The 25,965-nt window shown below is 42.1% G+C and overlaps 1 protein-coding gene across 4 annotated transcripts in view; it reads right to left on the reverse strand.

Moving 5' to 3' along the window:
* The window catches only part of LOC309438579 (putative E3 ubiquitin-protein ligase HERC3), a 52,338-nt gene that overhangs the window by 14,331 nt on the left and 12,042 nt on the right, over window positions 1-25,965 (reverse strand). For 3 of the 4 annotated variants that reach the window (XM_082050172.1, XM_082050171.1, XM_082050173.1), the window contains exons 3-15: window positions 16,849-17,008; window positions 15,348-15,424; window positions 14,541-14,762; window positions 11,387-11,478; window positions 10,280-10,410; window positions 9,493-9,653; window positions 8,486-8,562; window positions 7,618-7,742; window positions 7,019-7,078; window positions 4,551-4,662; window positions 3,644-3,833; window positions 1,783-1,946; window positions 1,155-1,268 (exon numbers count right to left, since the gene is read on the reverse strand). In XM_082050172.1, the coding sequence (XP_081906298.1) occupies window positions 1,155-1,268; window positions 1,783-1,946; window positions 3,644-3,833; window positions 4,551-4,662; window positions 7,019-7,078; window positions 7,618-7,742; window positions 8,486-8,562; window positions 9,493-9,653; window positions 10,280-10,410; window positions 11,387-11,478; window positions 14,541-14,762; window positions 15,348-15,424; window positions 16,849-17,008 (1,685 nt within the window). Of the gene's footprint in view, window positions 1-1,154; window positions 1,269-1,782; window positions 1,947-3,643; window positions 3,834-4,550; window positions 4,663-7,018; window positions 7,079-7,617; window positions 7,743-8,485; window positions 8,563-9,492; window positions 9,654-10,279; window positions 10,411-11,386; window positions 11,479-14,540; window positions 14,763-15,347; window positions 15,425-16,848; window positions 17,009-25,965 lie in introns of those variants that run through there. The other variant, XR_014183822.1, reaches the window with a different exon arrangement.

Here is a 25,965-nt window from a genome sequence, read left to right on the forward strand (position 1 = left end):
CTTTGGGACCAACCACCCAGTTTTTTTTCCTCTTAAAGAAAAGCACAGGAACTTCCTTCTCAAGAAAATGCACAAGTCTAATTCAAAACTTGCACATCAAACATTACTACGAGGACTAACCGGCACAGAAGCCTGTGTTAGTCTGCCATAGGTGAAGCTTACTCTTAAGAAGAACACCAAAAAAAAAAAAAACACACCCCCAAGGCAGGGACTGTATGAAACAGGAGAGAAGTAAGGCCACAACATGACTCCTGCAATGCAAATTACTCAGCTCACTAGACATATCAATACATTTAAACTATCACAGTTACATAAACTTGAGCCAGTATTTTGTTGTCCTGCTCACTAAAAGCAAGCACAAAACAGCACTATTTAAATGACGGAAAGTGGGGGATGGGGGACACAGCATGCACAACATTTAGAAAGTCCATAAAAACACACACAAAAATTAAAGCTACAGTCAGGTTTTGCTCTTGCAGCGTCCCTTGGCAGATTTTTGTGTGTGTGTGTTTCCTCACATTTGGGATTCCTTTCCTTGTTATAATTAAACTATCTCACTGATTTCCTAAACAGCATCTTCCAGTCGTCAGTTTAGTTCTCCTTTCTTACAGATTTGGAAAGTGAGGCATAAAATAGGTGAAGGGTCTTACCCAAGATCACCCAGCAGGTTACTGGAAGAGCCAGGAACAGAACCCACATCTTGAGTCTTGGTTCAGTCCCCTAGCCAGAATGCTACACGGCCTTCTCTTACAGAACAACCTTTTAAGATCACTGGCTACATTATTCACAATACCTGCCTAAACAGCAGAAGTAAAGGGTAAAAATTATAGTTTTAGAATACAGGATTTTGCTCCTGAGGTCTCAATTACATTAAAAGGATGAATTAATCCCTTGTGCAAGGACTGAATGAGATTCACATGAATAATCACAGAGATGGTTGCAAGTGTTAGTTAAATATTGTTAGCTCCAGCTCTTCTGACAGCCTAATTTTAAGTCAAATTTATCAAGCCACTGTGTACCCAAATCTGAGAGACTGGACATGTAGATGCTCCTATACAGAATACATTTCAGTGTCATTAAGGATATTAAAAATCTCTACAACCAGAGAGACAAACATGGACAGCTATTTCATGAATATACATAAAACCTCTTACCATTCCAGCCTGATGTAAGAACCACATGAGATAATCTTCCTGAATGTCCACCAAGCTGGAAATCTCAGGGATATAAAACTTATCATATTCTACGTGTTTAACCTTCTGATTTACCTAGCAAAAAAAAGAGATTTTTTAAAAATACAGATATATTCAACCTTTTTCTTAGAACAGGCAGGTTTGTTTTCATAAAAATCAGTTATAGCAGCTTCCAACAACAGGCCCCAGAAAGTCTCGCAAAAAACACAGTCACTTATATTTTAGTATGAACCAAGAAGAATCAAGATAAACTTCTTTCTGACTTCTTTTAGTTCCCCCTCCTCCTCACCCAGACTGACTAGCACCAGCGCAGTGAAAACAGAAAACATGAGACAGGTATTTGTGATGCCACAGTGCACACAGCCAGCCTGGTGGCTCAGCAGCATTCTTTAGGGTAAATTTTTCCTAGATTTTGAGATGGGACTAAGCACCTTGAATTCAGGAAAACCACTAACATCTTCCCCATGTGGTGTCTTGGTTGACAGTGACACAGCTCACAAATCAGTGCTGTGATCATCACTGTCACTTGGCAAAAGGCAGCCAAGACTGAACCATCTTGAGCCAACACACACCCAGGCTTCCCCCTTACTTTGTGGAGCTTCTCCAGAAGTTTGAGAGCAGCTGTAATGTAGCTACTGAACAGGACTGGGATCAACAGTGTCTTTCTTCCACTGAGGAGGTAAACCACTGCGCCTTTGTAGAGGTCCACTAGCCTGAGGAAATATCTTGGGGACACTTGAGACCACCAGTTATCTGGAAAGCAGAGGAACACCTATATAAATCCTGAATTAAATGCCAGAGTAACGCCTAAATACGGAGTTACAGCTGAAAAGAAGGGAACACGCCTAAAGATTGTTTCAAAAAACTTCCCTACTTCTCTCCTAACTGTAGCAACAGGAGAGTGTGCAAAGAGTCAGCTAGATACCAGAAAATTAAAAGCTCTTCCCTTTCCACTCATACAACCACCCCAGTCATTACCCAGTCCCAATCCCTGATCAGTGTGAGAGCCCCAGTTCAAGGTTTTTCAACCTTGAATTCAAGATACTGTTTCAACTAACTTGTATTCAAGATGCCATAATCTTGCGGGTAAACCATTGTCTCTCATGAGTGATAAAAGAGCAGTTGCCTGGGCAATTCTCTGTAGTACCATATACTTTTCTAGCAGGTGTCAGAACCTGGCACATCTGCACAAAAGGTCTGAACTCCCCCTCTTTAGAAAGGCTGATTTATTTGTTGCCAAAGACAGGTAACCCTTACCTCTCCTCTGAAGGGACCCTGACTATTAGCTTCTTTGTTAGAACCAAGCCACCTGCAAAGCAGAAGGTGGAGCCTGGGAAACCATCATGTCAGCTGTTAGAAACAAACACCAATTTATCCTCTCAGGAGTCATCACAACAATAGATTCTGGCAGGTAAAAGTATAAGAACTCTTTACATTTCTGTATGCTAACAACCACAGTGGACTACGTACTCTGAGTAGAGGAGGAAACTTTGTTCCAAAGCCTCTTTGAACAGAAAAAGTAAATCACTGAACTTCAAAATAAATTGTACCAGAGCAACGCTCCTGGACATGTGAATGCATTACATAGCATTTTACATGGTAATATGAGATTTATTATAAGATAATCTTAAGAAACAGAGTAAGATAACAAGTAATAGTAACAATAACAATAGTAACAATCATTAAGCAGTGTATGTTCCGCTTAGCTTAAAATAAGCTCACAGGAAATAATATTAGCAGCAATTAGCATATTCAGAAGTGGGAAAAGAGGTAGGGTGTTCAGCTTGGTCATAGACCAGCCAATAGATTTTTCTGCACCTTATACAGGACAAAGTAACTTTACATTATATTTAGTATATTATTGTATTTACCTTATACAGAAAGGATATTCTAATGTGCAAAATATCTGATTAAATTTAAGAGCATAAGACAGTTTAATCTTCATTATATACAAAATCTATGTTCAAATAGAGACACGCAAATTTATCTGGAAATGACTCTGAATGCAGGTAAACTGGATAAGGTAAATTAGATTAACCTCCCTAGTAAAACATCTTTGAAATATTTTACTTCTAGCTTAAAACAATCCTTAACCTAAATTTTCTCTCTCATATATTATCCACACCGCCATAAATGTTGTATGTTTTATATTGTTGTAACTAACTTCCCATATCTCACCTATACAGTTCATGTTTAAAATTCAAATTTTATATTCATAATTATTTAGGGTTTTAAGGGGAGGATTCCTTGAATCAGCTTGGTTCCCAGATGCTTTTTAGAGGCGACTGCTTCATAACACTATATCACAAATAATACCCAATTATCACTGCAGCCATTTCAACAGAACAAAAGAATTAAACACAAAAACATGACTGAAAAACCTAAAGGCACCACTTTGTGTCCCAGCTGGATACTGAGAGCAACGTGCATCTTAAATGCCAGCCTCTTACCAAGAACTTTGCTGGGGTTGGTATCTAGGCGAAGAATTGCCATTGCTAGAGGGAGTGTTAATGTGATATAATACTTGGAGTCTTGGAAGGGTGGGAATTCAGGGAGAATCAGGTAGATCCTCATCGCCTCGACATCTGGTGGTGAGCTGGACAGCTGAGGAATCAAAAAACTTTCAAAGCTCTTCAGTATCTAGGGGAAAACAAGGCAAAAGAAGGCATTTTATCCCAGGCGATAGAGCACCTGCAATGTAGATGATGTGCAAGAACTGATGAAATGGAACATACTCAGAATGGGTGGACTTAACAGCTTTTGCTCACGACCTCTTAAAAACACTCCATAGGACAGAACTAAATTCTGATTTTTCCAAAATGCACAAACATTTGGATAGGTTTTTCCAGGGCTGGCTAAATGTTAGTTAACCCTCCTTGTTAAGGTCACACCCTTGGTTTAAAAGTCAAACACAGAGGAAAACAAAAGGTGTAAAAACTATGGCTAAAAAATTGCATCAGGAACATAAACAGTTTTATCCCACAGCTCTGCACTCATGAAATAAATCCTTTGAGTTGGAATATATTATACAACCATAAAATGCTCAACTCCTAACAGGCAATAAATAAGCACATAGTCATTATTTACAAATATAATACACACAGAATTAAATTTGGCAGCCATTTCAAGTATTAAATGCCATGAGAAATATTTAAAAAAACAAGTCTTAGAGACACATTTTGAGAAGGTAAAATTCAGCTCAGGTCAATGGAGAAGTATCCACTGATATCATAAAGGACCTGGCCTGCATACCTGCAATGCAACCGTTCTCCAAAAAAGCTGCTGTTACTTGCACGTTACAGAGGGACAAAGCCTTTATTTCCCTTCTGAACACCCAAAACCCCAGAAGTGCAATACCTGGTCTAGGAGAACGGAGTGCTGAGAGTTCATCAGCTTCTCAAACAGCACTCTGGTGGAGTTCAGATCAATCCCTGGGATCTTCGGACTGGTTTTAAAATGTTCATCGATTCTTTAAAAAAAAAAAATCCAGACAGACAGGCATAAGTTTAAGGAAGAGACACCATCACCTGCATATTGGCATGGCCTGTGAGTAAGCAATGGAGAAACAACCTCTGAGGAATTAATTAGACTAAGCAGAAGTTGGAATCTTCTTGCTAAAGACAAGATGGGCCACTCTCCTTTCTGAACTCCTCTGGGCGTAGGTTAGGATTGGGATTCTTGCAGAGAAACACTTTATCGAAGTCTTTGTTTTCCCCAAGAATCCTTCACTGACCTAAAACCCTGCCTAGGTAGGCCAAACTGCTTTAAAAACTATAAAATACATACCTATCATATGTATTAGGATGCTCTGTGGTGTCTTCATGTACACTGGTTTTTACAGCAAAATCTGTTTAATCACACTCAGTAAGAAAGGGAAGGGTGATGCATAAGAAGACATTGACTGCTATACAAGGGAACATCAAGTAAGGGTTTTTGAAAGAAAACAGGGGAAGATATTCCGAGTAGCTTTTTGGCAATTACACTCTCAAATTTTCTAAAACGAAACAACAACCACAATCAAAAGCCCACACAGCTGAGAACAGGCTTCACGTGTCTTTAGTTGTAACAAAGATGTGCTGTCCTTTCTGCTGTGCTTGAAAGGCTGTAATTTACTCAGGCAACCTGTGTAAGGGGGATGATAAAGGCAAGCCTGAGGAGGACAACAGCCTAACAGCCACACCTAGCAACACTCAGTGTCCAGTCCAGCAGGTAAGTCACCCAGCTCGGTGTCTAGAGCATGATCAGCATCTCTGGCAGAGGCCGTCACCACGATTATCTGCAGCAGAGCTGCCCACAAAACCTTGCAGTTGCTAGTAAGAAAAAGGTCACTGACACCATCCCATCCACCTCAAGGATTTCCCAAGTCTGTCACTACTCACCCGAGACTGTGCTGTACTAGACACTCTGAAGGAAAACGCAGCTATTAGAGATGAGATGGCATTTGTCAGTTTGGTGGTGTGGCTACAACAACACGAGAAGCTACATGCAGCCTGCTGTAGCAGAATGGCTATTTCCATCACAGCACAGGCACCGAGCCAGAAATAGCTCCTCAATCATGCTGCATTACAGAGCGCTACAGGCTGTGATGTGCAGAACCAGTACTGGAGCGTGCCCAATCACACAGCCATGGAAAAGCTGCTTTTCCATCTAAGCCTGTGTACCACAATACTGTATTGTAAACAGGACCATATGGCATTAGGATACTGGAGGGATATTTCTATCAAGTGCACTGTGATGTAAGGCTTCAAGTATAAAGGTACATGGTTAAATACACCCTCACATCACTGTACTGTGGCATCAAATTTCATCATTCATTTGTTCAAAGATCTTCTGTAAAAGTTAAGTCCTGCACTAGCCAAGACATCACTAAAGTGGAAGGAGAACTGCATTGGGGTGATAAAGTCATAAACTCCACTCAACTCCACATTCAAAGGAGAAGTGGGACTATTCACAGTGACTCAACAATTTGGATACCTCAACAAGTGTTTTAAGCCAACATGACACAACTCTCCTGATGCAGTAACACACTGCCTTGTCATAACCCTACCAGAGAAGAAACCATCGCACAGGCAGAGAAACACAATAATAATCATTAAATTGTTTTCTTTTTCAAGTTGCTCTTGGAAAATATTACTCACGGTAACTAAGCTTTTCTTCACCTAGTTACAGGTCGTTTACTCACTACATCATCATAAAAAATTTCTCCTCCTCCTCACCTTATGCTGTTACCTCCCCAACATTCACAGACATAGCCAACACAATCCTTCCCAATCCACAGCCTTTGACTCAGCTATGCATATTACATCCTTGTCACCACCTATTGTTAGTTACACCTATTTGAAATTCCAGCTTTTCTAAGCAGGAGCACAAAACTTTCCACAACTGATGTCATCTAAAAGGAAAGTGCTCCCATGTTGCCCCAGATGTATCTTTCAAGAGCAGCCTGTGTTGAAGTACACCTTCACAAACACCAGCCCCCATGAGCCAGCTCAGCTGGGTAAGAAACTATTCAGATACCCGGCATCACTCATTTCCCTTAATGTTGTATTCCTATCCTTCTCTTCTAAAGATGTTGATATTCATTTCATAAGGAAAAATAACACTTGTGACAATTCCAAGGAATGCAGCACCACTTACAGTACACTCACCATGCACTTTCTTAGACCATTCACCTTCTTTACCCAGCTCTGAACACCCACCTCTTCACCTCTGCCCCTGTCTCCTGTCTGATCAGAAAAATCAAATCCCACTGCAGCAGTGAGTGAAGTAAAGGGATTCCAGCCTGCCTCAATGGAAAGCCACACTTCTGTAAGTTTGCCACTTACTTCTTCTCCAAGAAGCTCCCATTCCAGCAAGCAGCTGAGGACAGGATCTGAACAACATTACTGTTTGCAGCAAGAAGACAAAAGAAAACAGAGAGAGTGGTAATGAACATATGTCCCAGCAAATCTCTTCAGCTCTCTTAACTTTCTTCTATGGGAAACAATGTCAGGATCACCCCTTCAGAGGAGCACAAGGTAAGTGGTTCATTCAGGATCGCTCTCTTTGAAAGGAGGGTTGTTAGCAGTGACTCCTTTCCGCCTATTCTGCCCTTCTCATGGCACACAGGGGAAGGAATTTAATCAGTCTGTTCACAAGTTCTTAATGCTTTTCATGAACTCTAAGCACACACTGAAGGACAACTTTAAAATCTGTTTCCCACCCACCATTTGCAATGTTCTGAGGCAGCTTTAAATTCTTCTGGTTTTGCTCAGAAGTGCTAACCTGGAAGCCTTGTGACTGACAACTGTCCTCCCCTTGTATACAACCAAGAACCACACTTGAAAAGGCTGCTAAATTTCAAGTGAAAGCATGGCACGGAAGCCAACAAAATTATTTAAATAAAACTTTCAACAAAAGGCTTGTCCAGTGCCACAATACCTACTTGAAAGAATTAGAACTGTTCTTTTCTAAAAGCTTTTGCCTCCAGACATCTATAGTTTCATCATTTATTAAAGAGGTGTAACGTGTTTCATTTATGGTCCGGAAATCATCAGCAGGCAAGGAATTCTGTGAGAAGATACAGATTTCAGCAAAGACAAGGCTTGTAAAACAATTTCTTCTAATTCATAATTTCTGTTTTCTATATATAACTGATAGCTTCCTTAATGTAGCCTCTGAACAGGTTTGGCTAAGAAGCTGTGGCATTACTAATAAGTCCAAAAGGAAAGGCATGGAAAGGTATGAAAGAGGAACAAGATCATCATCAAATACATTTTTAAAAAGAGGAAAAAAAATTCCTTAAGTGTGCCAAAGCCTTATTAAATACAGCCATACATATATAACTACAGGCTTAGTACATTTATTCTAGACCTATTTCCAGGCCTCAAATGTGTATGTCAAAGAAATAAGAAGACAGAAGCAGAAAAACCAATTCAGCATTCAGCCCTCCATCCAGCATGTCTTGACAGAACACCAGTGTTTGCAGTCCACAGCCCTACACCCTAATCACATGGACCTGTGTCTCAGGAGGAAAGCAGCCCCTCATTTCCAGTCTGCAAGGGAGACTGGACTCACCTCCCTGATGATCAAACTGAAAGCAGTGTCTTCCCAATGACACGCTTCTAAAGGAAGGCAACTTTCAGCCACTCCTAAGAAGTAAAACCCTATAACAACTGTCATCGCTTGTAAGGTTTTTAAGGCAGAACAGACTCCAAAGCAACAGTTCGCTTTTGGGAGACATGACCAAACCCAAATGATGCATTGTGAAGGCTGGGACAGGGCAGCAGACTCAAAAAGATAATTTATTTTACCTCATATTTGGAGCAAAGCACAAATGTTTGGTCTCCTCCAGAGAAGATATGTTTAACAATGTGATATTTACAGGCATCTGTTGAAGAATGAGACACAGTTGTGTTAGAGGCTGATGAATGCAAGTTCCTGCTGTGCCTCTTCCCCACATTTGCACTGCCTGTCTCTCAGGATTTACACTACAACGAGCGCCCATGTTCCTTGAAGCGCAGGCTAAAATCAGTTGGAACTCAAGCACTGTAGCACCTTCTTGAGAGATACACCAGGCCTGGCAGGAGGGGAAAGTTGTAATTTTTAAACTGCAATGGGAGTTTTAAAGAGAAACCAAAGCCCTCAGAAATCAGCATTAGTACAATTTCATGAAGCCTCAAGACCGCCCAATGTTGAGCTCTGCCATGAAAAGCAAAAGGGAGAGGCTTGTCCAGTGCCACGATACCTAACAGAGGGAGCATGAGGTCACCCAGTCATTTCCACAGGACAGGAGCATGGGTTTTCTTTTGCTGTTTCAAGAACTTCCACAGAACAATATCAAGATGTCTTCAGAGAGCCACAGGTGAAACGAAATTATTTATGTCCATTTGTGGAAAGTGAGGCATAAAAGAGGTGAAGGGTCTTACCCAAGATCACCCAGCAGGTTACTGGAAGAGCCAGGAACAAACCCCACATCTTGAGTCTTGATTCAGTCCCCTAGCCAGAATGCTACACGGCCTTCTCTTACAGAACAACCTTTTAAGATCACTGGCTACATTATTCACAATACCTGCCTAAACAGCAGAAGTAAAGGGTAAAAATTATAGTTTTAGAATACGGGATTTTGCTCCTGAGGTCTCAATTACATTAAAAGGATGAATTAATCCCTTGTGCAAGGACTGAATGAGATTCACATGAATAATCACAGAGATGGTTGCAAGTGTTAGTTAAATATTGTTAGCTCCAGCTCTTCTGACAGCCTAATTTTAAGTCAAATTTATCAAGCCACTGTGTACTCCAAATTGCACACAGTACATACCAGGTTTCCCTGAGAGTTGCCCATTGTGAGCTGCCCAGTGACCCTTGACAGGAGAGGGACACTTAACATTGCATGTGTGCCCCGTTCCCAGCTGGCCTCTCGTTCCACAGCCAAATGCATAGATCATTCCTGAAGAAGGCACAAAGGCTAAAGTGTGATGTCTGTAACAGAGATGGGTACAAAATTTGCGCCTTATTTAACAAATGAGAGGAAAAAAAAAAACCACACCAAAAAAACAAATGCAGCCTAAAATTCATTCTCCATTCCCCTAGGCTAGAAGCTGGTACAAAGCAGCATCTTTAACTTAGCACCAATGCTCTGTTTTTGCCACCTGATGGCACCAGTTTATGGGATGGAGCTCTTTAGGTGGAAGTGACAAAGAGCAACATGTGCCAGCATGTGGCTGGTATCAGGCTCACAGATGGAATTAGCTTAGTCATTTGCTAAGCCTGTACATATCAAAAGGCAACAACACAGCACCAGTGTTACTAACCCTCTTGTCATGAAAGAGGCTGGAAACTTGCAGCCAAAGGGGCTGCTGCTTTAAAGTCTTGTTGAATTATTAAGATGGAGAGACATCTTTTACCAGGTTACAGTAAAAGGAACAATCCCAATTAAAAACCAACCTTCTTTAGAGGGTCTGAAAATTCTCACAGGAAGTAAAATTTAAATCAACATAATTCTAACACATAGGATACAGAAGCAAGACTATTCTCCCTATTTGCAAAGACTCAGTGTCAGCATTCACCTCCACCAAAGAAAATTTCTGACTGCACACAAGACTCACCTGCCACAAGCAATCTGGGATACTTCGCTGCCCATCAGTTCAAGAACTCTTCGGGGGTTCACTTCATCATTCATGGAGTCATGTCCCAGTTGCCCACAGGAACCTGCACCGAACGTGAACACCCCTCCACTCTGTTAGCAAACCAAACAGCATATTCTCCATTTAGGGACCCGTAACCCAGCAGCATCTCTCTGACTGCAGTTTCAGTATGAGCCCAAGCTTAGGCAGAGATTGCTGGGGATTTCCAAAGGATTCAGAAAAGAAACTTGGATTCTGCTAATGCAGCTTCCAACAAGCTACTTTGCCACCCATCACAGACAAACAAAATTATCTTTAGGCATGTCTACATTAGGTAAGCTTCTCCCCACTATCACCAGATGAGTCCAAGATCCCTGCAGATTTAAGTATGGCTGAACAGCACCCATTTCCACAATACTTTACACCCATCTCTGTCAGCAGCTGATCAGAAAGACTGCAACCTTTTTCTTTGAATAAAAACTGCTACAGAACTAATCTTCTACAACAGCATTCTTCCTACAGGAATCCCAAAGCCAGCTGTTTAATTAATTTTACAGTGGTGTACACTGAGCCACCAGAAAAGGAAGTAACACATGGGAAGTGCCAGAGGCAAGAACTGAGTAACGGTCTTCCAAATCCTAGCCCTGTCCACTAAACTATACTCCACCATGGAACAGAAGGTTTGGAAATGAAAACCTCTTGTAAATTCTGTGAGTGACTGCTAATGTTTCAGTTAAAAACCCATTTTGACTTGCATTTTATTCTGATGTATAGTATCATTCTCTTTTCATCTTCCAACAAAATGCTATTTTCACCCCTTTGGATGTATGTTTGTTCATTTTTTTACTCAAAGCTAATTTCTTTGAGCAATTCACCTGAGTTTTATTGTCAAAACCAGCAACAGATCATGCTGGCAATGAATCTCAGAATAAATTAGAAGATGACTACACTTTCCATTTAGTTTCTTTTACTGGGGTCAGATGGAATACGGTAATTCAACCTGTTCTTCTCTATTGTTACCCAGGAAACTAATGTGAAACCATCAGGCAGGCAAGGCAGCAGCCAGGGTTCCCAGGTTGGCATCTTTACCTTTGTCAGAACAGCTGTGTGTTCCTCTCCACAGCTGATGTAAACAACCTTCTGAGACCGCAACAGCTTCACATGACAAGGGGATTCTCGGTCTGCATTGAAGACAAAATAAAGGAGCTCTTTCATTAACACAAACCTAAATGTCTGAGAAAACCACTGACAAGTCTGATTTTCAGATGTGTTCTACATGTGCAATGGAAGCTTCAACAACTGGGGGGAAAAAAACCCACATCTTTGAGTACTTCACTGCTGCGTTGCCCCTCCGATTCTTAAAAGCTTTGTCCTGACTCAAAAAAAATCATCCAGAGCAAGAATGCAAATATTGAGAATCTTGTATCAAATCAACATGCACTTGCAGCTTAGGAGGTATGATGAGTGCAGCCTAGCTACACCTACCTTCAGCCTCATGTTCCATTCCAGACTCCACACTGATGACTGCAAACATTTGTTTCCAAAATCTTGCTTAGACCTTTTCCACACAGAACAATCCTGACACATGGCAGACACCAGCACAACACATGACAAGGTGAATCCCAAGGTGTATTTAAATGCCTATCCTTCCTTCTGTTGTCATCCTTTAAGAAGAAGATCCTCCTACTTTCAAAGGCTAATCTCTGCCAACTGTCAAATGATGGCTTTTCTCCTTTGCTCTGACATTCTCACTATTAGAAGTGGGTATCCTGAGAATGAACAGACTAAGCACGTGTGGGGAAAGGCAAGGAGGATTATAAACACACTCAATTTACCTGCAGCTGAGGTGTACAAAAACACCTATCATATTAAGAAATGGATATTAGAAAAAAAAATTCTTCATGGAAAGGGCTGTCTAACATCGGAACAGGCTGCCCAGGGCAGCGGTGGAGTCATCATCCCTGGAGAAATTTAAAAGGCGCACAGACAAGTTTCTTAGGGACATGGTTCAGTGCCAGAGTTAGGTTATGGTCGGACTTGATGATCTTAAGGGTCTCTTTCATTCAAAATGATTCTATGATTCTATACTACTTGTTGTTTAGTCTTGTATGTCAGACAAGCAGAACACCTGTGTTCAGACAACACAGGTCTGTGAGAGGCTCAGAGGCACCTTATCAAACATGTTTGACATTCTTGCCCTGCTGTCGTAAAGATCAAAGTACAGGGGTAAACTACACCTGTGCGAATCCCTGAAATACAGGCAAAACCAGCAGGTTCAATGATCCTTTAGCAAGGACCCAGCTCCATGGTGCTGGTGTGCCTCTGCTCAGGTGCTGCTTCAGGGATTCCCCAGCTGATGAGGTAAATTTACTCTTTGCATTTCATCTGTGGTTTTGTGGTTGTTCCTGCATCCCACCTGTGCTAGCTCACACAGTGAGGTTAGCTTTTACTTTATTTTTATGTCAGTAAAACATGTAAGTGTTTCAAGGAGCTGTAGGCACCCTGAAACAGATATTAAGGGAAGCATCAGCTTACTTCATGTCAACAAAAAAAATCAGGTTCCTACCTATGGAAGTTGTCCATTTTTTAAGATTCTCACCCCAGGATTTGACAGGGTTTTTTTTTTCTGGGTAGTGAAAGAAAAATAGCCACATTTTCCTAGATTTAGAAATGAGAGCAGATTTTTTCATTTAGTTTGTTCTATATTTTAGCAGTCTGATCTTTATTTTGACAGCAATGACATTTCTTATCTCTACAGCATAATTTTTTAAATAACAGCGCTGCAGACTACTCATGTTTGTACACTTTGCTGTTTATGTATAATTTACACTGTCTTACCATGATTCACTTACCAGAAATATCATGTATTTAGTACGGTGCTATGTATTCAGAGGTAAGCAGAATATGATCTCTGGCCAACACAGCCCCACAAACAGATGTCCCTTAAATGTTCATTTAAGATTACCTCCATGTCAAAGTAAGCCTCTCATATATAAACTGCGGCTCTTGAAACTACAAGCTTTATTTGCCAGTCTACATAGAAATAACATGGCTGCTCTTATACTAGATCAACTCTAACTTACATACAGTACAAGAGAATAGACCTGCAGCATTTTTGAGAGAACGCAAGATATGTTGCAAGTCTTACAATTGGGTTTCATATCCTAAATGCATAAAGCAAGTTGAAATTATGCATACAACATTTGAGTCTCCTTTGCAAAATTACAAGTTATTTTTGAGTAATTGCTTTAAATACACTCCAGTTGGTAGGGTGGGTTGTGAAAACGCATCATTCCATTATAGGTAAGCTCTTCTTTTGCAACATACAGTGTTTATATACTACCACATTATGCAACCTAACATTTACAAATATATACACTTCGTGTACTCACCCATGCAAAATAAATTATCCATGCATGCTAGGTATCACATCCACACTTAGTAACTTGCCTAGATATTTAAAGCTACTCAGCAACTATGAAGAAAATGATAAAGAGGTTGATTTGAAGCTCCAAAGAAAATCTTTCACTCACTCGCTTTTGCAAAAAGTTAATAACAAGCAGGGGAGATCTGGGCTTTTCAGACCAGTGGTAATGTCACACCCACTCTTTGGCCTCACAGAACCATAGAATCATTTAGGTTGGAAAAGACCTTTTTACAAACCTATCTTCAAGCCTGTTGATGGCTAGGCTTCACTGAACATGGCCACCCAAAAAAAAACCCGACACCGTTGGCCCTCTGTGCCTGGAAAACTGTGCAACCAATAAAGTAAACAACATTTTACAATACTGAGATACTCCATGTTGCCATCATTTTGTAGCATACAGTTGCTCACCAGTCATAAACACACTGGCAAACAAGGGGATGGGTTCAACCTGCTGTTCTGCAGGAAGGGCCTTTGCTCCACATCAACTTCAAACAAAATATGGACAAAGCATTTTTGAGAAGAGGAAAAAAAGAATATGAGTACTTCCTTCAATGCCTGCATATTAACACTCAGGTTTGCAAGATCCTTCTTTTCGACCTTCCTCACTTCTACTAATATCCACAAGAAGAAAAAAAAAAGTGTTTCTATTCTTACTAAGTATGAAAATCATGTCTCAGAGACAGGAGGAGCAGCTCCTCCCAAGAGCAGCTGCTGCAGGTTACATATCCGCTCAGAAAAAATACACTGTCAATGTGAAAAGAGACACTAGGCCAAAAAAGCCCATCCTTCTTACACCTAGGGGCATAACTTTAATACCTCGTTCATCACTTAGTCCCAGCTGTCCTGAGCTGTTCTTCCCCCAGCCAAACACAGCTCCTGAGAGAGAGAGGGCAAAACTGTGGGCTCCGCCTGCAGCAACCTGAGCCAAAGGGATCCCATCAAGAGACTTGACACGTTGTGGACTGGCTTGGGAGGGACATTCTTTACCCAAGCCTAGCTGACCATAGCTGTTCTGCCCCCATGTGAAGAACTGGCCATCTGAAACAAAACAAAACAAAAAAAAGAGAATGTCAAGTAAAAGCTGGTCAACAGAAAAGTAAGCTTGTCAAAATGAACAAGAACCAGTACTGGGGGCTTCACTCTCACTTGGGCCTTATGATGGAAAAAAATCAAGAAGGACATTCTTTGTCAAAATAAAACTACAGTCTGAAGCCACCAGGTAAATAAACAGACATGCAACTAAGTGCAAAATACAACATAAGACTGCTTTAACTCAAACAAAAAACCTTCCACATGTTACAGAAGAGTAGTAGCCAAGGATAATTTCAGCACAAAAAAAACTAATTACACACATTTTTCTACATCGAGATAGAAAGTTTTTAAGTATTCCTGCCATCATTTACCAGTGAGACAATGGGTGGCCTGTGCGTAACATCTTTCTTGACAGTATTGGCAAGGCTCTTCCTCAATATTCATGATAACTGATCCATTTTTAGCCTCCCATTTGGCCTGAAAGCAGTTGGGACAGGGAGGTCCCTGGTTTTTATGCAGAAATATGCAATCTTGGATAATGTGCAAAATAACAGCACAAATATTGGTAATAAATTATGCATGTTACAGTACCTGCTGCCAAAGCCAGGCAATGCCAATTTCCACAGGAAACCTGCAGTATTGTCTGTTGGTTCAATTTCTTTATCAACCTAAAGAAGACAACTTTGTTAGAATATGTATCCACACATAGAGTATCACCTTAGGTCAAAATTATGATTTCCATTCAAATATTAGTTATATATGCACATATACCCTATGGTTTTGAGACTGAGGAATGGAGTCTTGAAGGTAACACAGATCCATACATAACAGATGCAAATCTGTTGAGACCTTCAGACACTTTAATACTAACTGCAACTATATGTACTGCTATAACACTAAATCCGGCCATCTGAAAATGGTTAAAATAGCTGCTTCTTGGTGTGTCTCTCACTACTCTTTTTCAGACATCAACATTTTTAATGCTGTCAGGGACCAAGCGGTTCCTATGAGTTACAGCACTTAAACCTCTTCAGTGCTTTGTACAGAGAATAGTATGTCAAAGGTTCAAGTTATTTCACAAAAATATTATTAAAATGGGACTATCACAGTGGCATGTGACCCTGTCTTTCTGTTACATCAGAGCCACCTGTAAGTTAAGGACTGTCTTCCCACAGAGCCCTTCAGCTCAAACATTAATGTTTTGTGACTGAAACTCTTTTCCTTTAAATACTGTTTCAACTATGACAGCCACCCTAGACAGACGTCCCAAACTTCTCTGCATGGGATCTGCAGTGGCAGACTGCATAAGGGACAGACTACATCTGCTATTAATGTAGCATGATGCAACACCATTAAGTACAAAGAGACCATTTATCTTAATAATGGTGATAAGTTGAGACCTATCATCTGGGAACTATTTGGATGGAAGAGTCTTGGTGTCTGCCAGCAGCTACTGCCACTACCTACGTGTCCTTGTACTTAACCCTGTTAGTGCCCTGCCACAGATAAAACACATTAAATGAGTAAGTAAATAAAGAAAATTGAACACTATCCTAAAGTTTCAGTGTAACGTTCACTATTCAGAATTGCAGTAGCTTTGCTGCTAACGGGCAACACTACAAAACAGTTTCAGAGCTGAGGTGCTAGTTCATGCAGTCATGTTTGTTTTTTTTTTTCCTCACTCTTGAAATGTATCTTCTATGTCAGAGGACTTCCTAGGGACTGCAATAAATGAGTATCACACACAGCATTTCTATTTTTGTGTTCTCCCTCATGCACTTCCTTGCCCTGTACAAAACACGCCAAGTCTACTCTGGTTTTCTTTTCCATGCCCCAGGCACCCACAGGCAGAAGGCCTGTCCTGCCCAAACCTCCTGAGGACTTGCCTAAATCCCAGAGAAAGGCTCAGGGAGTAGCAGTACAGTTCAGAGAAGGAGGCGGCATCACCCTTACACTCCTACATGTAAAGTGCTTGATTACAGCCCCTCTGAGCAAAAGGCTTCCATTGACTCCAGGCTGGATGGTAAGCAACCCTTGACACATCACCTCCAAGGAGCTGCCTTAAGGAAACCTGAAACTGTTAAAAATTTACCTTGGCACTGTCACTGCATCTTCTATAGTGGTGAGGCCCAACTGCCCATCGCTGCCAGCACCCCAGGAGAAGAGCTGTCCCTGGTCACTGAGCGCCAAGCTGTGAGACTCTCCGCAGGCCACGTGCACAATGTGCTGCCCGGCCAGGGCTCCGATTTGCTCTGAGGAAAACAGAAAAAAATCCTCTCTGGTCACAGGATTCATTTCACAGTGACATGCAGACATCAGGTCCAGGCAAATCTGTTTTGCAAAACCATTCAGGTTTCAGGGTGCACTGATCCTAAATTTAGTTTTAAAACACTTCCTACAAGAGGAAAGCACCAACATTTTATTGAAAATGTAGCTTATTGAGCTCTTCTGAAAGCCAGGTACATGCTCCCAGGCACAAAGACAGTCTACACAGCCAGCCTCACCAATACAGGGGAATTTATCAGGTGATTTAGGAACCACCATGCTTCCCAAGTTTTGTTTTTTCACTCAGCTTTGAGGTGGGGATCAACCAGGACCCAAAAGTTGGCAGATCCTGTAAAATATACTTGACCTTTGACAGCTCTCACATCCAATGAAGGCAAGTCAACCCACAAAGCTAATCAACCCATCCACCCCTTGCTGTATTGCTTGATACGTGAAAGTCTATGGGTTACAACACCCCCGTGCTAAGCCTGGAACAGGTTTGAACACATCAACCTATTACTACCACCGTTAGACATTCATTAAAAAGTCCCATAAAAAGGAAGCAAAGCAAGAAGGCCTTACAGAGGAATAAAAGAGGGAAGAAAAAAAAAAAACACACACACACACACCACACTCAGTCCTCTGGAAGACCACCCACAATTGACTTTTCATCATTACGTCATGTCAAGCAACTGAAATAGGTTTGACAGCTACTCTTACAACATCAACAAGCAGATCTTACTTGTTACGCACAGTTTGTATAAAGGGACATGAAAAAGTCTTGTTTTGCAATAAAACACTGGAAATGCCATACACAGAATCATTTAGGTTGGAAAAGACCCTTCAGAACCATTAACCTAGTACTACCAAGACCACCACTAAACAATGCCCCTAAGAGCCACATCTCCATGTCTTTTAAACACCTCCAGATATAGTGACTCAACTGTGGGACAGGATTTGGCTGGCCTCAGCAAAACTCCCAGGTATCTAGCAAGAATAACAAACCAATCAGCGTGTGATGCGCTGTTTAGGGTAGTTATAAAATATGTTAGAAATTAAAATAAAGTTGACATTTTGCTTGCATCAAGCTGTGTCCCGTCTCTCCATCGCAGCACTCAACCACATGCCTGGGCAGCCTGTTCCAATGCCTGAAAACCCTTTCAGTGAATAACTTTTTCCTAATATCCAATGTAAACCTTCTCTGGTGCAACTTGAGGCCATTTCCCCTCGTCCATTCACTTGTTACCTGGGAAAAGAGACCAACACCCACCTCACTACAATTTCGTTTCAGGAAGATAGAAAAACTGATCATCTGATGGAAAAACTCTCCAAAAGCCAGACAGAAGCAAAGCTGGATTTTTCTTCCCTGAATATACAAATGTTTCAGGTGGATGAAGAAAAATTTCACCCTGTAAGCTACAAGGCAGTAATTAGTTTTATTAAAGCCCCTCTTGCATGTGACATGAGAAGGAAGCGTAGCTACATGTCATTATATGAAAATTATACCACACATCAAGGACATCCAGAAATCATTAACATACTTAGCACCAAAAACTGCAAACCAATCAATCTAAATGTCTAAAATGAATTTAAAAGGAAGGTCCCCCTAGGAGAGCTTGCCTTTTAAGTCTGTGTGTCAGAAAATGATAAGGAGAATAATCCTTAATGGATGGTATAGAAAAGTGACCAATATTTAAATATGTATCCTAACAGAGAAAAATGCTGCCTGAACATGTGTTTCCTTTCACTCAAGATAATTAATGGCAATGGAGGTGCAGTTGACAAGTAATAAGCATGCAAACATCTAGGAAGGTTTGAGGACTGGGCTTGCCTGCCATGCAACCGTCCTTTACCTTAATAACACCCTTTGCCCTGCAGCTCCTTCCAGCAGGACTAATTTCATCCAGTCCCACTGTCAACCCTCTGCAAAGACACAGGGAGGTTTCAAGGGCAGTAACTCAATTTTCACATGCAGTTTCCACACTTGGGCCTATAAGTGTCCAACTGTAGCACTTCTTGGCAGTCTGTTTTATTATGTTCATTTGCATATATAATTGAGGGAGCCTATTTTTATCTGTGAGCTCTAAACAAGCAGCAGCTGTACAGGCTAGCCAAAGTCAATCACAAACAACAGACAAGGTGTCTCAACAGCATATGTGGTTATGGTCTATTCTTCTCAGTCAGCAAGATAAAAAAAACCCACTGCAATGTGCTGTCACATCACCTAAGTTCAGCCAAGTGTATGCTTACGTACTGGACCTGGAGGTTCAAAACTAAAGCTCCCGCTGGAGAGGATCCTACCATCAAAAGAAGAGAGGGATGAGGCCATCCTCACCTCCACAGGAAGTCCCTTTGATTCACAATCAGAGGGCTGTAACACCTCTCCTGTGAGAGTTGGGGTTGTTCAGCCTGGAGAAGGCTCTGGAGAGACCTTATTGCAGCCTTTCAGTACTTAAAGGGGGCTTATAAGAAAGGTGGGGACAGACTTTTTAGCAGGGTGTGCTGTGATAGGATAAAGGGTAATGGTTTTAAACTAAAAGAGGGGAGATTCAGGTTAAGATATAAGGAAGTTTTGGGTTTTTTTTAAACAATTATGATGGTGAAACACTGGAACACGTTGCCCAGAGAGGTAGTAGATGCCCCAGTTCTGGAAACATTCAAGGCCAGGCTGGATGGGGCTCTGAGCAACCTGATCTATTGAGATGTCCCTGCTCATTGCAGGGGGGTGGACTAAACGGCCTTTAAAAGTTCCTTCCAAACCAAACTATTCTATGAACCCATCACTTTGCTATAAGCTTGCTTGCCAGTGTACACCAAGATCAACCATTATCCAGAGTGCCTGTGCTCTTAAAACTGGTCATAAACTCACCAGCCTGCCCTTCTTCCAAAGCTGATCCCTTCACACTGCCAAACACTCCAGAGAACAACCCAAGTGTGACAGAAGGGCAAACATCAACAATATAGGAGGCTATGGCAGCCATAATGAAGAATGTGTTTTGCTACCTGCAGACATGACTGTGCTTTCCCAAGGAAGAAATTAGCTGTTACCTGTCATGATAAGTAAACATATCTCATTTGCTGTGAAAGTACCACTGTGAGCTGCCCCTGAGCCATCAGAGAACCTTAGGGAGGTGACAGAAGATTCGAGCGACCAAAGATCAGCATCAGGAGCTGGAAGAGGCAGGACTCTGACCACAGCAGTACTGCAACTGGAGAAAAAAATGCCCTGAGGTACTGGGAGGCAAGGACTGCAAGGGTTTCACATACTGGAACATGGAGAGGACATCCAGTGGGTTTAGAAATCCAGAGTGGTTGCTTCATTCAGTCCCCACAGACTCCAGCTTAATTTGGCAACACAAACTCGACCTTGCTTTATATGGCATCCCAGGGGACTAATAGATACTGACTTGTTTTGAAAGGCTGCCCTGTGTCACTGAAAGCACAGTACACCCTCACCTGGACCCACTGGACAACCACAAACAAAAAAATATGCCTGTCTTGGAGCTGAAGATATTTGCCTTTGGAAGGCCCATCCCACTACAGTACATTCCTGAGACTGTCAATTGCAGCTTTCGTGCAAAGTCAAAGAAATGTAAACATGAAACAGTTTAAGTTTTACAGACAGACATCTCTTTCCAGAGATAGAAAAAAAGCCAGCCTTCCCCTGGGGGGACAGACTGCACAGGCAGTCCAACAAGGGTCCCAGTTCACTGTCAGGCTTGCCAAGCCACTCGGTGTACCATCTCCCTGCTGACACGGACAGTGTTATCAAAAACATCTGACAATTTCTTCTTTATTGACCTCTCATCCCTTCCTCACATCAAAATTTGAGGCATTTTAGTAGTTGGTAAACACTTGTTTTAATTTCCAAAGCATCACAACACCATCACTCATTTGTTAGAAAAACAATGTATCACTGCACTGAGAAGAAGGGTGCAAAGGGTGAAGTTCATTCTTAGTATTATGTCTTCAGTAAGTGATGAATAAGAACAGTCAAATGGAGCTTAACAGGCACAATTACATGCAAAGCTAAGCAGAACAAAACCCTGAAAGCAACAGGGAAGGGCTGAAGGAGTTATGCAATACAGTGTTTCAACATATAATTAAACTTTCAGAAAACAAAACGTAAGTTCCAAGTAGTACATACTGACTCAATCTTTTCTTCTGAAGTCATTCAGCTGTCTCAAACCAGAAACAATACTTGGAAGTCATTTATCAGTTCTTCATATCTGGCAGAGTTCAAATTTTCACTCTTCTGTCCACTTTAACTCATGCATCTCAACATAAACAGACATATCAAGGTTTGACTTTGTTTGGTTTTAGCCTTGTTAGGTCTTTTCATAAAATACACATGGGATCAAAGAACGAGGTCCAGGCAAAACAGCTTCAGGACAACCCTTCTCAAAGGTGTGACAGGCCTAGTTCCCAAGACTGCTCTTGTGTTTTCTTGTTTGTTTGTGGTTCGCAGGGACACTTCAGCAAAGCTGAGGACAGGGGCTATATGTTTCTGTAACTCAGCTTTCTAACAATCAGCACATTCAGATTGAAGGTTTGGAAGTACAGTAAAGCTGAGTCAAGCATGAAGACCCCTGAAAAGCCCACCTTCAGACCACAGCTTCATTCTTTATAAAAACAGGGCTTACACTTTGTCTCCACAGTGTTGGAAAGCTATACAAGGTCTTCAGTGTCTGCTGGAAGCACAAAGCATCCAGTTACATGCACTGATTAGGATGCACAGGCAATGCATGATTAATTAGCTTACCCACTCCTAGTAAGTTTATCAGAGAGTTGGTACACCCTTTCTACACACAGCTTCCAGATGCTCAAAAGACAGGCTTTTTCTAGGGCATGTGGCAGAATCCTTCAGACATATGTGGACTGGGAGGTACACGAACAGCACCAGATGGCTTTTACTGCCTGAAAACAGTGTAGAGAAACTATGAGCCCTGAGGTCACACCTTCAGTGGCAAAACCTGGATTTCTTCCCTGGTGAGAACAAGCTGTGGCTTGGAAGAATTTCAAGTGATTGCAGTCTGCTTGGACACCTGGCCAAAACTCCTCATTGCCTCCCCAGCTTGCCAGTAAGCAACTCTGAGCATTTGCTTTCCTTGGTTGTTGCTGTCTGCTAGGAAAGTATTCACAGAGTCTTTAAGATAAGTGTCTTACTAGCTTGATCAGAAAAGGAAGAGACGGTAGCAAGAACACAGGGAAGGGAGAAACAACTGTTGGCACAAGTTCCTCTGGGTTAAATGCTAGCAGCTGGAAAGTCTGTGGACAGATGTGCCAATTTCTTTGCTCTGCCATGCCACATCCACATTGAGGATGCCTGAGCACTGTGTAACCAAGATCTAAAAATTAGAAGTGTGAGAAACAACGTTTCAATGCACGAGGCAGCTGAATGTTTAATAAGACACCAAGAGCAACCTAAACTTCACCCGTATGTTCTTTCTGTTCCCTGAATATTGAAAAGCCTTAATTCTTGCAGGAAAGGAGCTAAGTTCTCTCCTTTTGGAGATGAATTACACTAACACATTAAACCATCTAGCAAGGTGTCACTTAACAGCATTAGCACTTGTGGAAGCCTGATTCAACAGCCAAAATCTCCATGGAAAAACCTGTTATTGCTTTCAACAGTTAGAACAAGTAAAATGAGAAAAACACTATGGCCCAAACTTATCAGTCACCAGCATTTCATTAAACCACTGTACAAAAAGTAAACAACAGTGGATCGCCAGACTCTCTGACAAGATTTTTATATGTTAAGTATGAAACTTAGCTGACTGATGACTTCTCCAGTCTCCATCAGCACATCCAAAGATACTTCTTCATATGGATATCCTAGCTGTATTTCTAGGCTGTGATGAGCTTCATTATTTCAGTCCTAACAAAGTCAACTGATCATTAAAACATGTCAGAATGTTTTAATGAATCTGGAAAGAGGAAAACAAAGTGTAGCAACTGAAATGCTTGCTATCCAAACTGAACTAAGAGAAGTACACCCAAGATTTCTCCCTCCTCTTATGAAGGTTTCTCCTTATTTTGTCAACATAACTTCAAGCAAATGTTTTGGCTATTCAATGCTTTTACCAGTATTAGCAGCACAAGTACACTCAACAGCTTTTCCAGGAAACATCATCCCCAGTGGAACTGTGATTCTGACACTTGGAAACTGGTAACTGGGGAGGGGGAAATGCATGCTGTTTGTCAGGACCTTTTGACCTCCTCCTCTCTCCTTTAAAGCCCCAAGAATGAGCCTCTGATTTCTCTCTGCACACTTTCAACTCTGAACACCTAGGCATCTTGTGCTCACAGCTGTCACAGACAACACATGGAGTCTGGGACTAGGAGGAAGAAATCACACTCTATAGACCACTTAAGCTAAAACCGCTCTTGTGCCTTCACTCACACCACCTCTGCAGGCTGTGGTTTGCCAGCAGTGACACCAGAGGAAGGCTCACAGGGAGGAGGCGAGGGCTGAAGGACAGAACACACCTTCCTGACTGCAGACAGTCTCTCTCCGGCACAGCCAGGTGTAGGACACGTTCAATACGTAGGCAGCAGCTGGAACCACCCTGCCCAACACCAGCCTCACAATTTCACTACCACTACCTTCCTCCTCCTTGCCAAGCCTCTCTGAAAAGGCATTACACGCTTGTCGTGTCTTGTGTTCAAACTATGTGAGACTGTGTGCAAGAGTGTGGGCAACACCATGCTCTGCACCTGCAGACTACCAGAGCAAACCCCATGGGGAGACGACACCTCCGCTGTATGACAGCTACCCTCAATTTCCGCTGGCTGTTCTCACCCACATACAGCAGCTCACCTTGTTCTAAAACGCCTCTTAGTATCAGGCAAAAGCTCTGAAGTATGGAGTAAGCAAATTTTACATCAGCATGCAACCTCCTCCAACTTTCGACAACTGAAGTTTACTATATCCATCAAGGAGACTGGGTTTTACAAGTTCAACTCGCAGATCTTGAGGTCTTCCTTTCATGAACTTCGTAAACCACTGCCAGGCTTGCAGTAGAAAGCAGAGCACTACTAAGGGCAGCCTGATTAGAGAGACTGACAGCAGCAACACTGAAGCTGATAAGGCTCTGATAATTTGGTTGCAAAGCAAGAAATGCAAACATAGAGTAGATTTGCTGAATTAAAAAACAGACAGGAAGAAAGACAGTAAAGGACAGAAGACCACCCAAAGCAGGTGACATTGCCAGAAACACTGTCTGTAGGTCAAAGCTGAGAAGCTCCAAGTAGCAGACATGAGTCTGCAGTCCCCTTTCATCACAGACATTAATGACACTTACAGAAATGACTGCTTCCCTGCACAACATGTACAGTACTGCTCATTAATTTACTTAGCACAGCTACTTACAGCCTTAAATAATAGAGAGACTGGTTTAGTTACTAGCACTGCCTTCACTCTATAAAGTTGCTTGTGGTCACATCAAGGCAGGAACATAGAAGCAAGTGAGAGGCCACTGTGATACCCCAGGGTGTCACTTCGCATACGCTTTGGCAGCTACTCCCGTCACGGCTGTGAAAGCAGACATATACTCTGACAAAGCAAACTTATTCCTCTAGACATGGCCATAGAAAGTCTCTTACTTCCCCACATCACTACCTTTTCTCTAGGCGACACGGCCTCTCCAAGCTCATCTCTGAGAAGCCATAGGCAGACCAGCACCCAGCCAGAGAATCTTAGGGCTGGGCAGAGAAGGCTTCAGTCTGGCAGGCATCAGCTGGCAGTGGGAAGAATCCACCTTCAGACCCTGGAGGTAAACAAGTAAGGGCAGCTCTTTCAAAGAGGAAAGGCACCAAGACTTGTGAAAGAAACACAGAAAACCCAGAGAGAGCCCATTTTCCTCTCCTGCAAAGAGTGGTCAATTGGCCAGGTGTGCTGGCCACAGGCAGCACAGAAGCTGCAGCTGAGCTGCGGCTGCTGTGAAACCCTCAAGGTCCATCATGCACACCCCAGAAAATTGCCACAGCTCCAGGGCAGCAACTCCAGCATGGGCAGGATACACTGGACTTCAGGGTGATGTGCTGAGGATGAATGTTAGAAGTGAAAGGAGGAACTGAGGAGATTGGTGCATAGATACTGGATTTGACGTGCTGGTACTAGACAGTGCAAAGCAGCATTCCAGCCTGAGAAATCCCAAGTAAAGGCACAGCAATCTTTAGAGCAGTGACAGATGTCAATGGCAGTAAGCAAGAATAGCAGACCAGGGAAAAAAAAAAAAGAATAAGCCCTTCACCGCAGCCCATCATAGACACATGGAGGAGCTAATATAGTCCTGTGGCAACTATTAAGCCAACCTTATAAACACAAAAGGCAACCAGTGTAAAATCAACAGCTCTGCTTAAAAATCAGCACTTTGACCTCCTAGCACTGCAAGAAGGAGAGATCTATTTGCTTCTTCCCTGCAGTGCTCCCCAAAACACAGCACTGCTCACTTTCCAGCAGCCTTAACACAGCCCCTTCCGGCACGCGTGCTGGCGAATCACAACAGATTTAAAGCTCAAAGACCCAGGAACATCTACAGCCTGCCTTTGGGCCTCAATTGTACCAGGCAGCAAACCACTGCCCCAAGAGGCAGGAGTTGACTATTATCCATCTGCTGTGCTCAATCCTGCAAATCGCTGCTGTACCAGTGTCCTTCCACAGCAGCTGATGTCTGAGCAGAGGGCTCGAAGTGAAGCACCTCTGTGCTCCCACAACTCAGACAGCATTGCTGTATTCCATGCACACTGCAAGCAAGCCACAAAAGCTTTGCTTCACTTTTTGCCTCTGGACAGGTGCTGGTTTGCCATCTTTTCACATTATGGGAGCAGTTTTGCACAACAGGAAGCATTTAGCCTTCACATGGGCATTTTATATTTTCTTCTAGAAGGGAGGCTATATTTTCTAGGTAGTTGCACTTGGCAGTGTCACTTGTGGCAG

This window comes from Streptopelia decaocto (genome assembly GCF_964273445.1).
Source record: "Streptopelia decaocto genome assembly, chromosome: 4".
Taxonomy (NCBI): Eukaryota; Metazoa; Chordata; class Aves; order Columbiformes; family Columbidae; genus Streptopelia; species Streptopelia decaocto.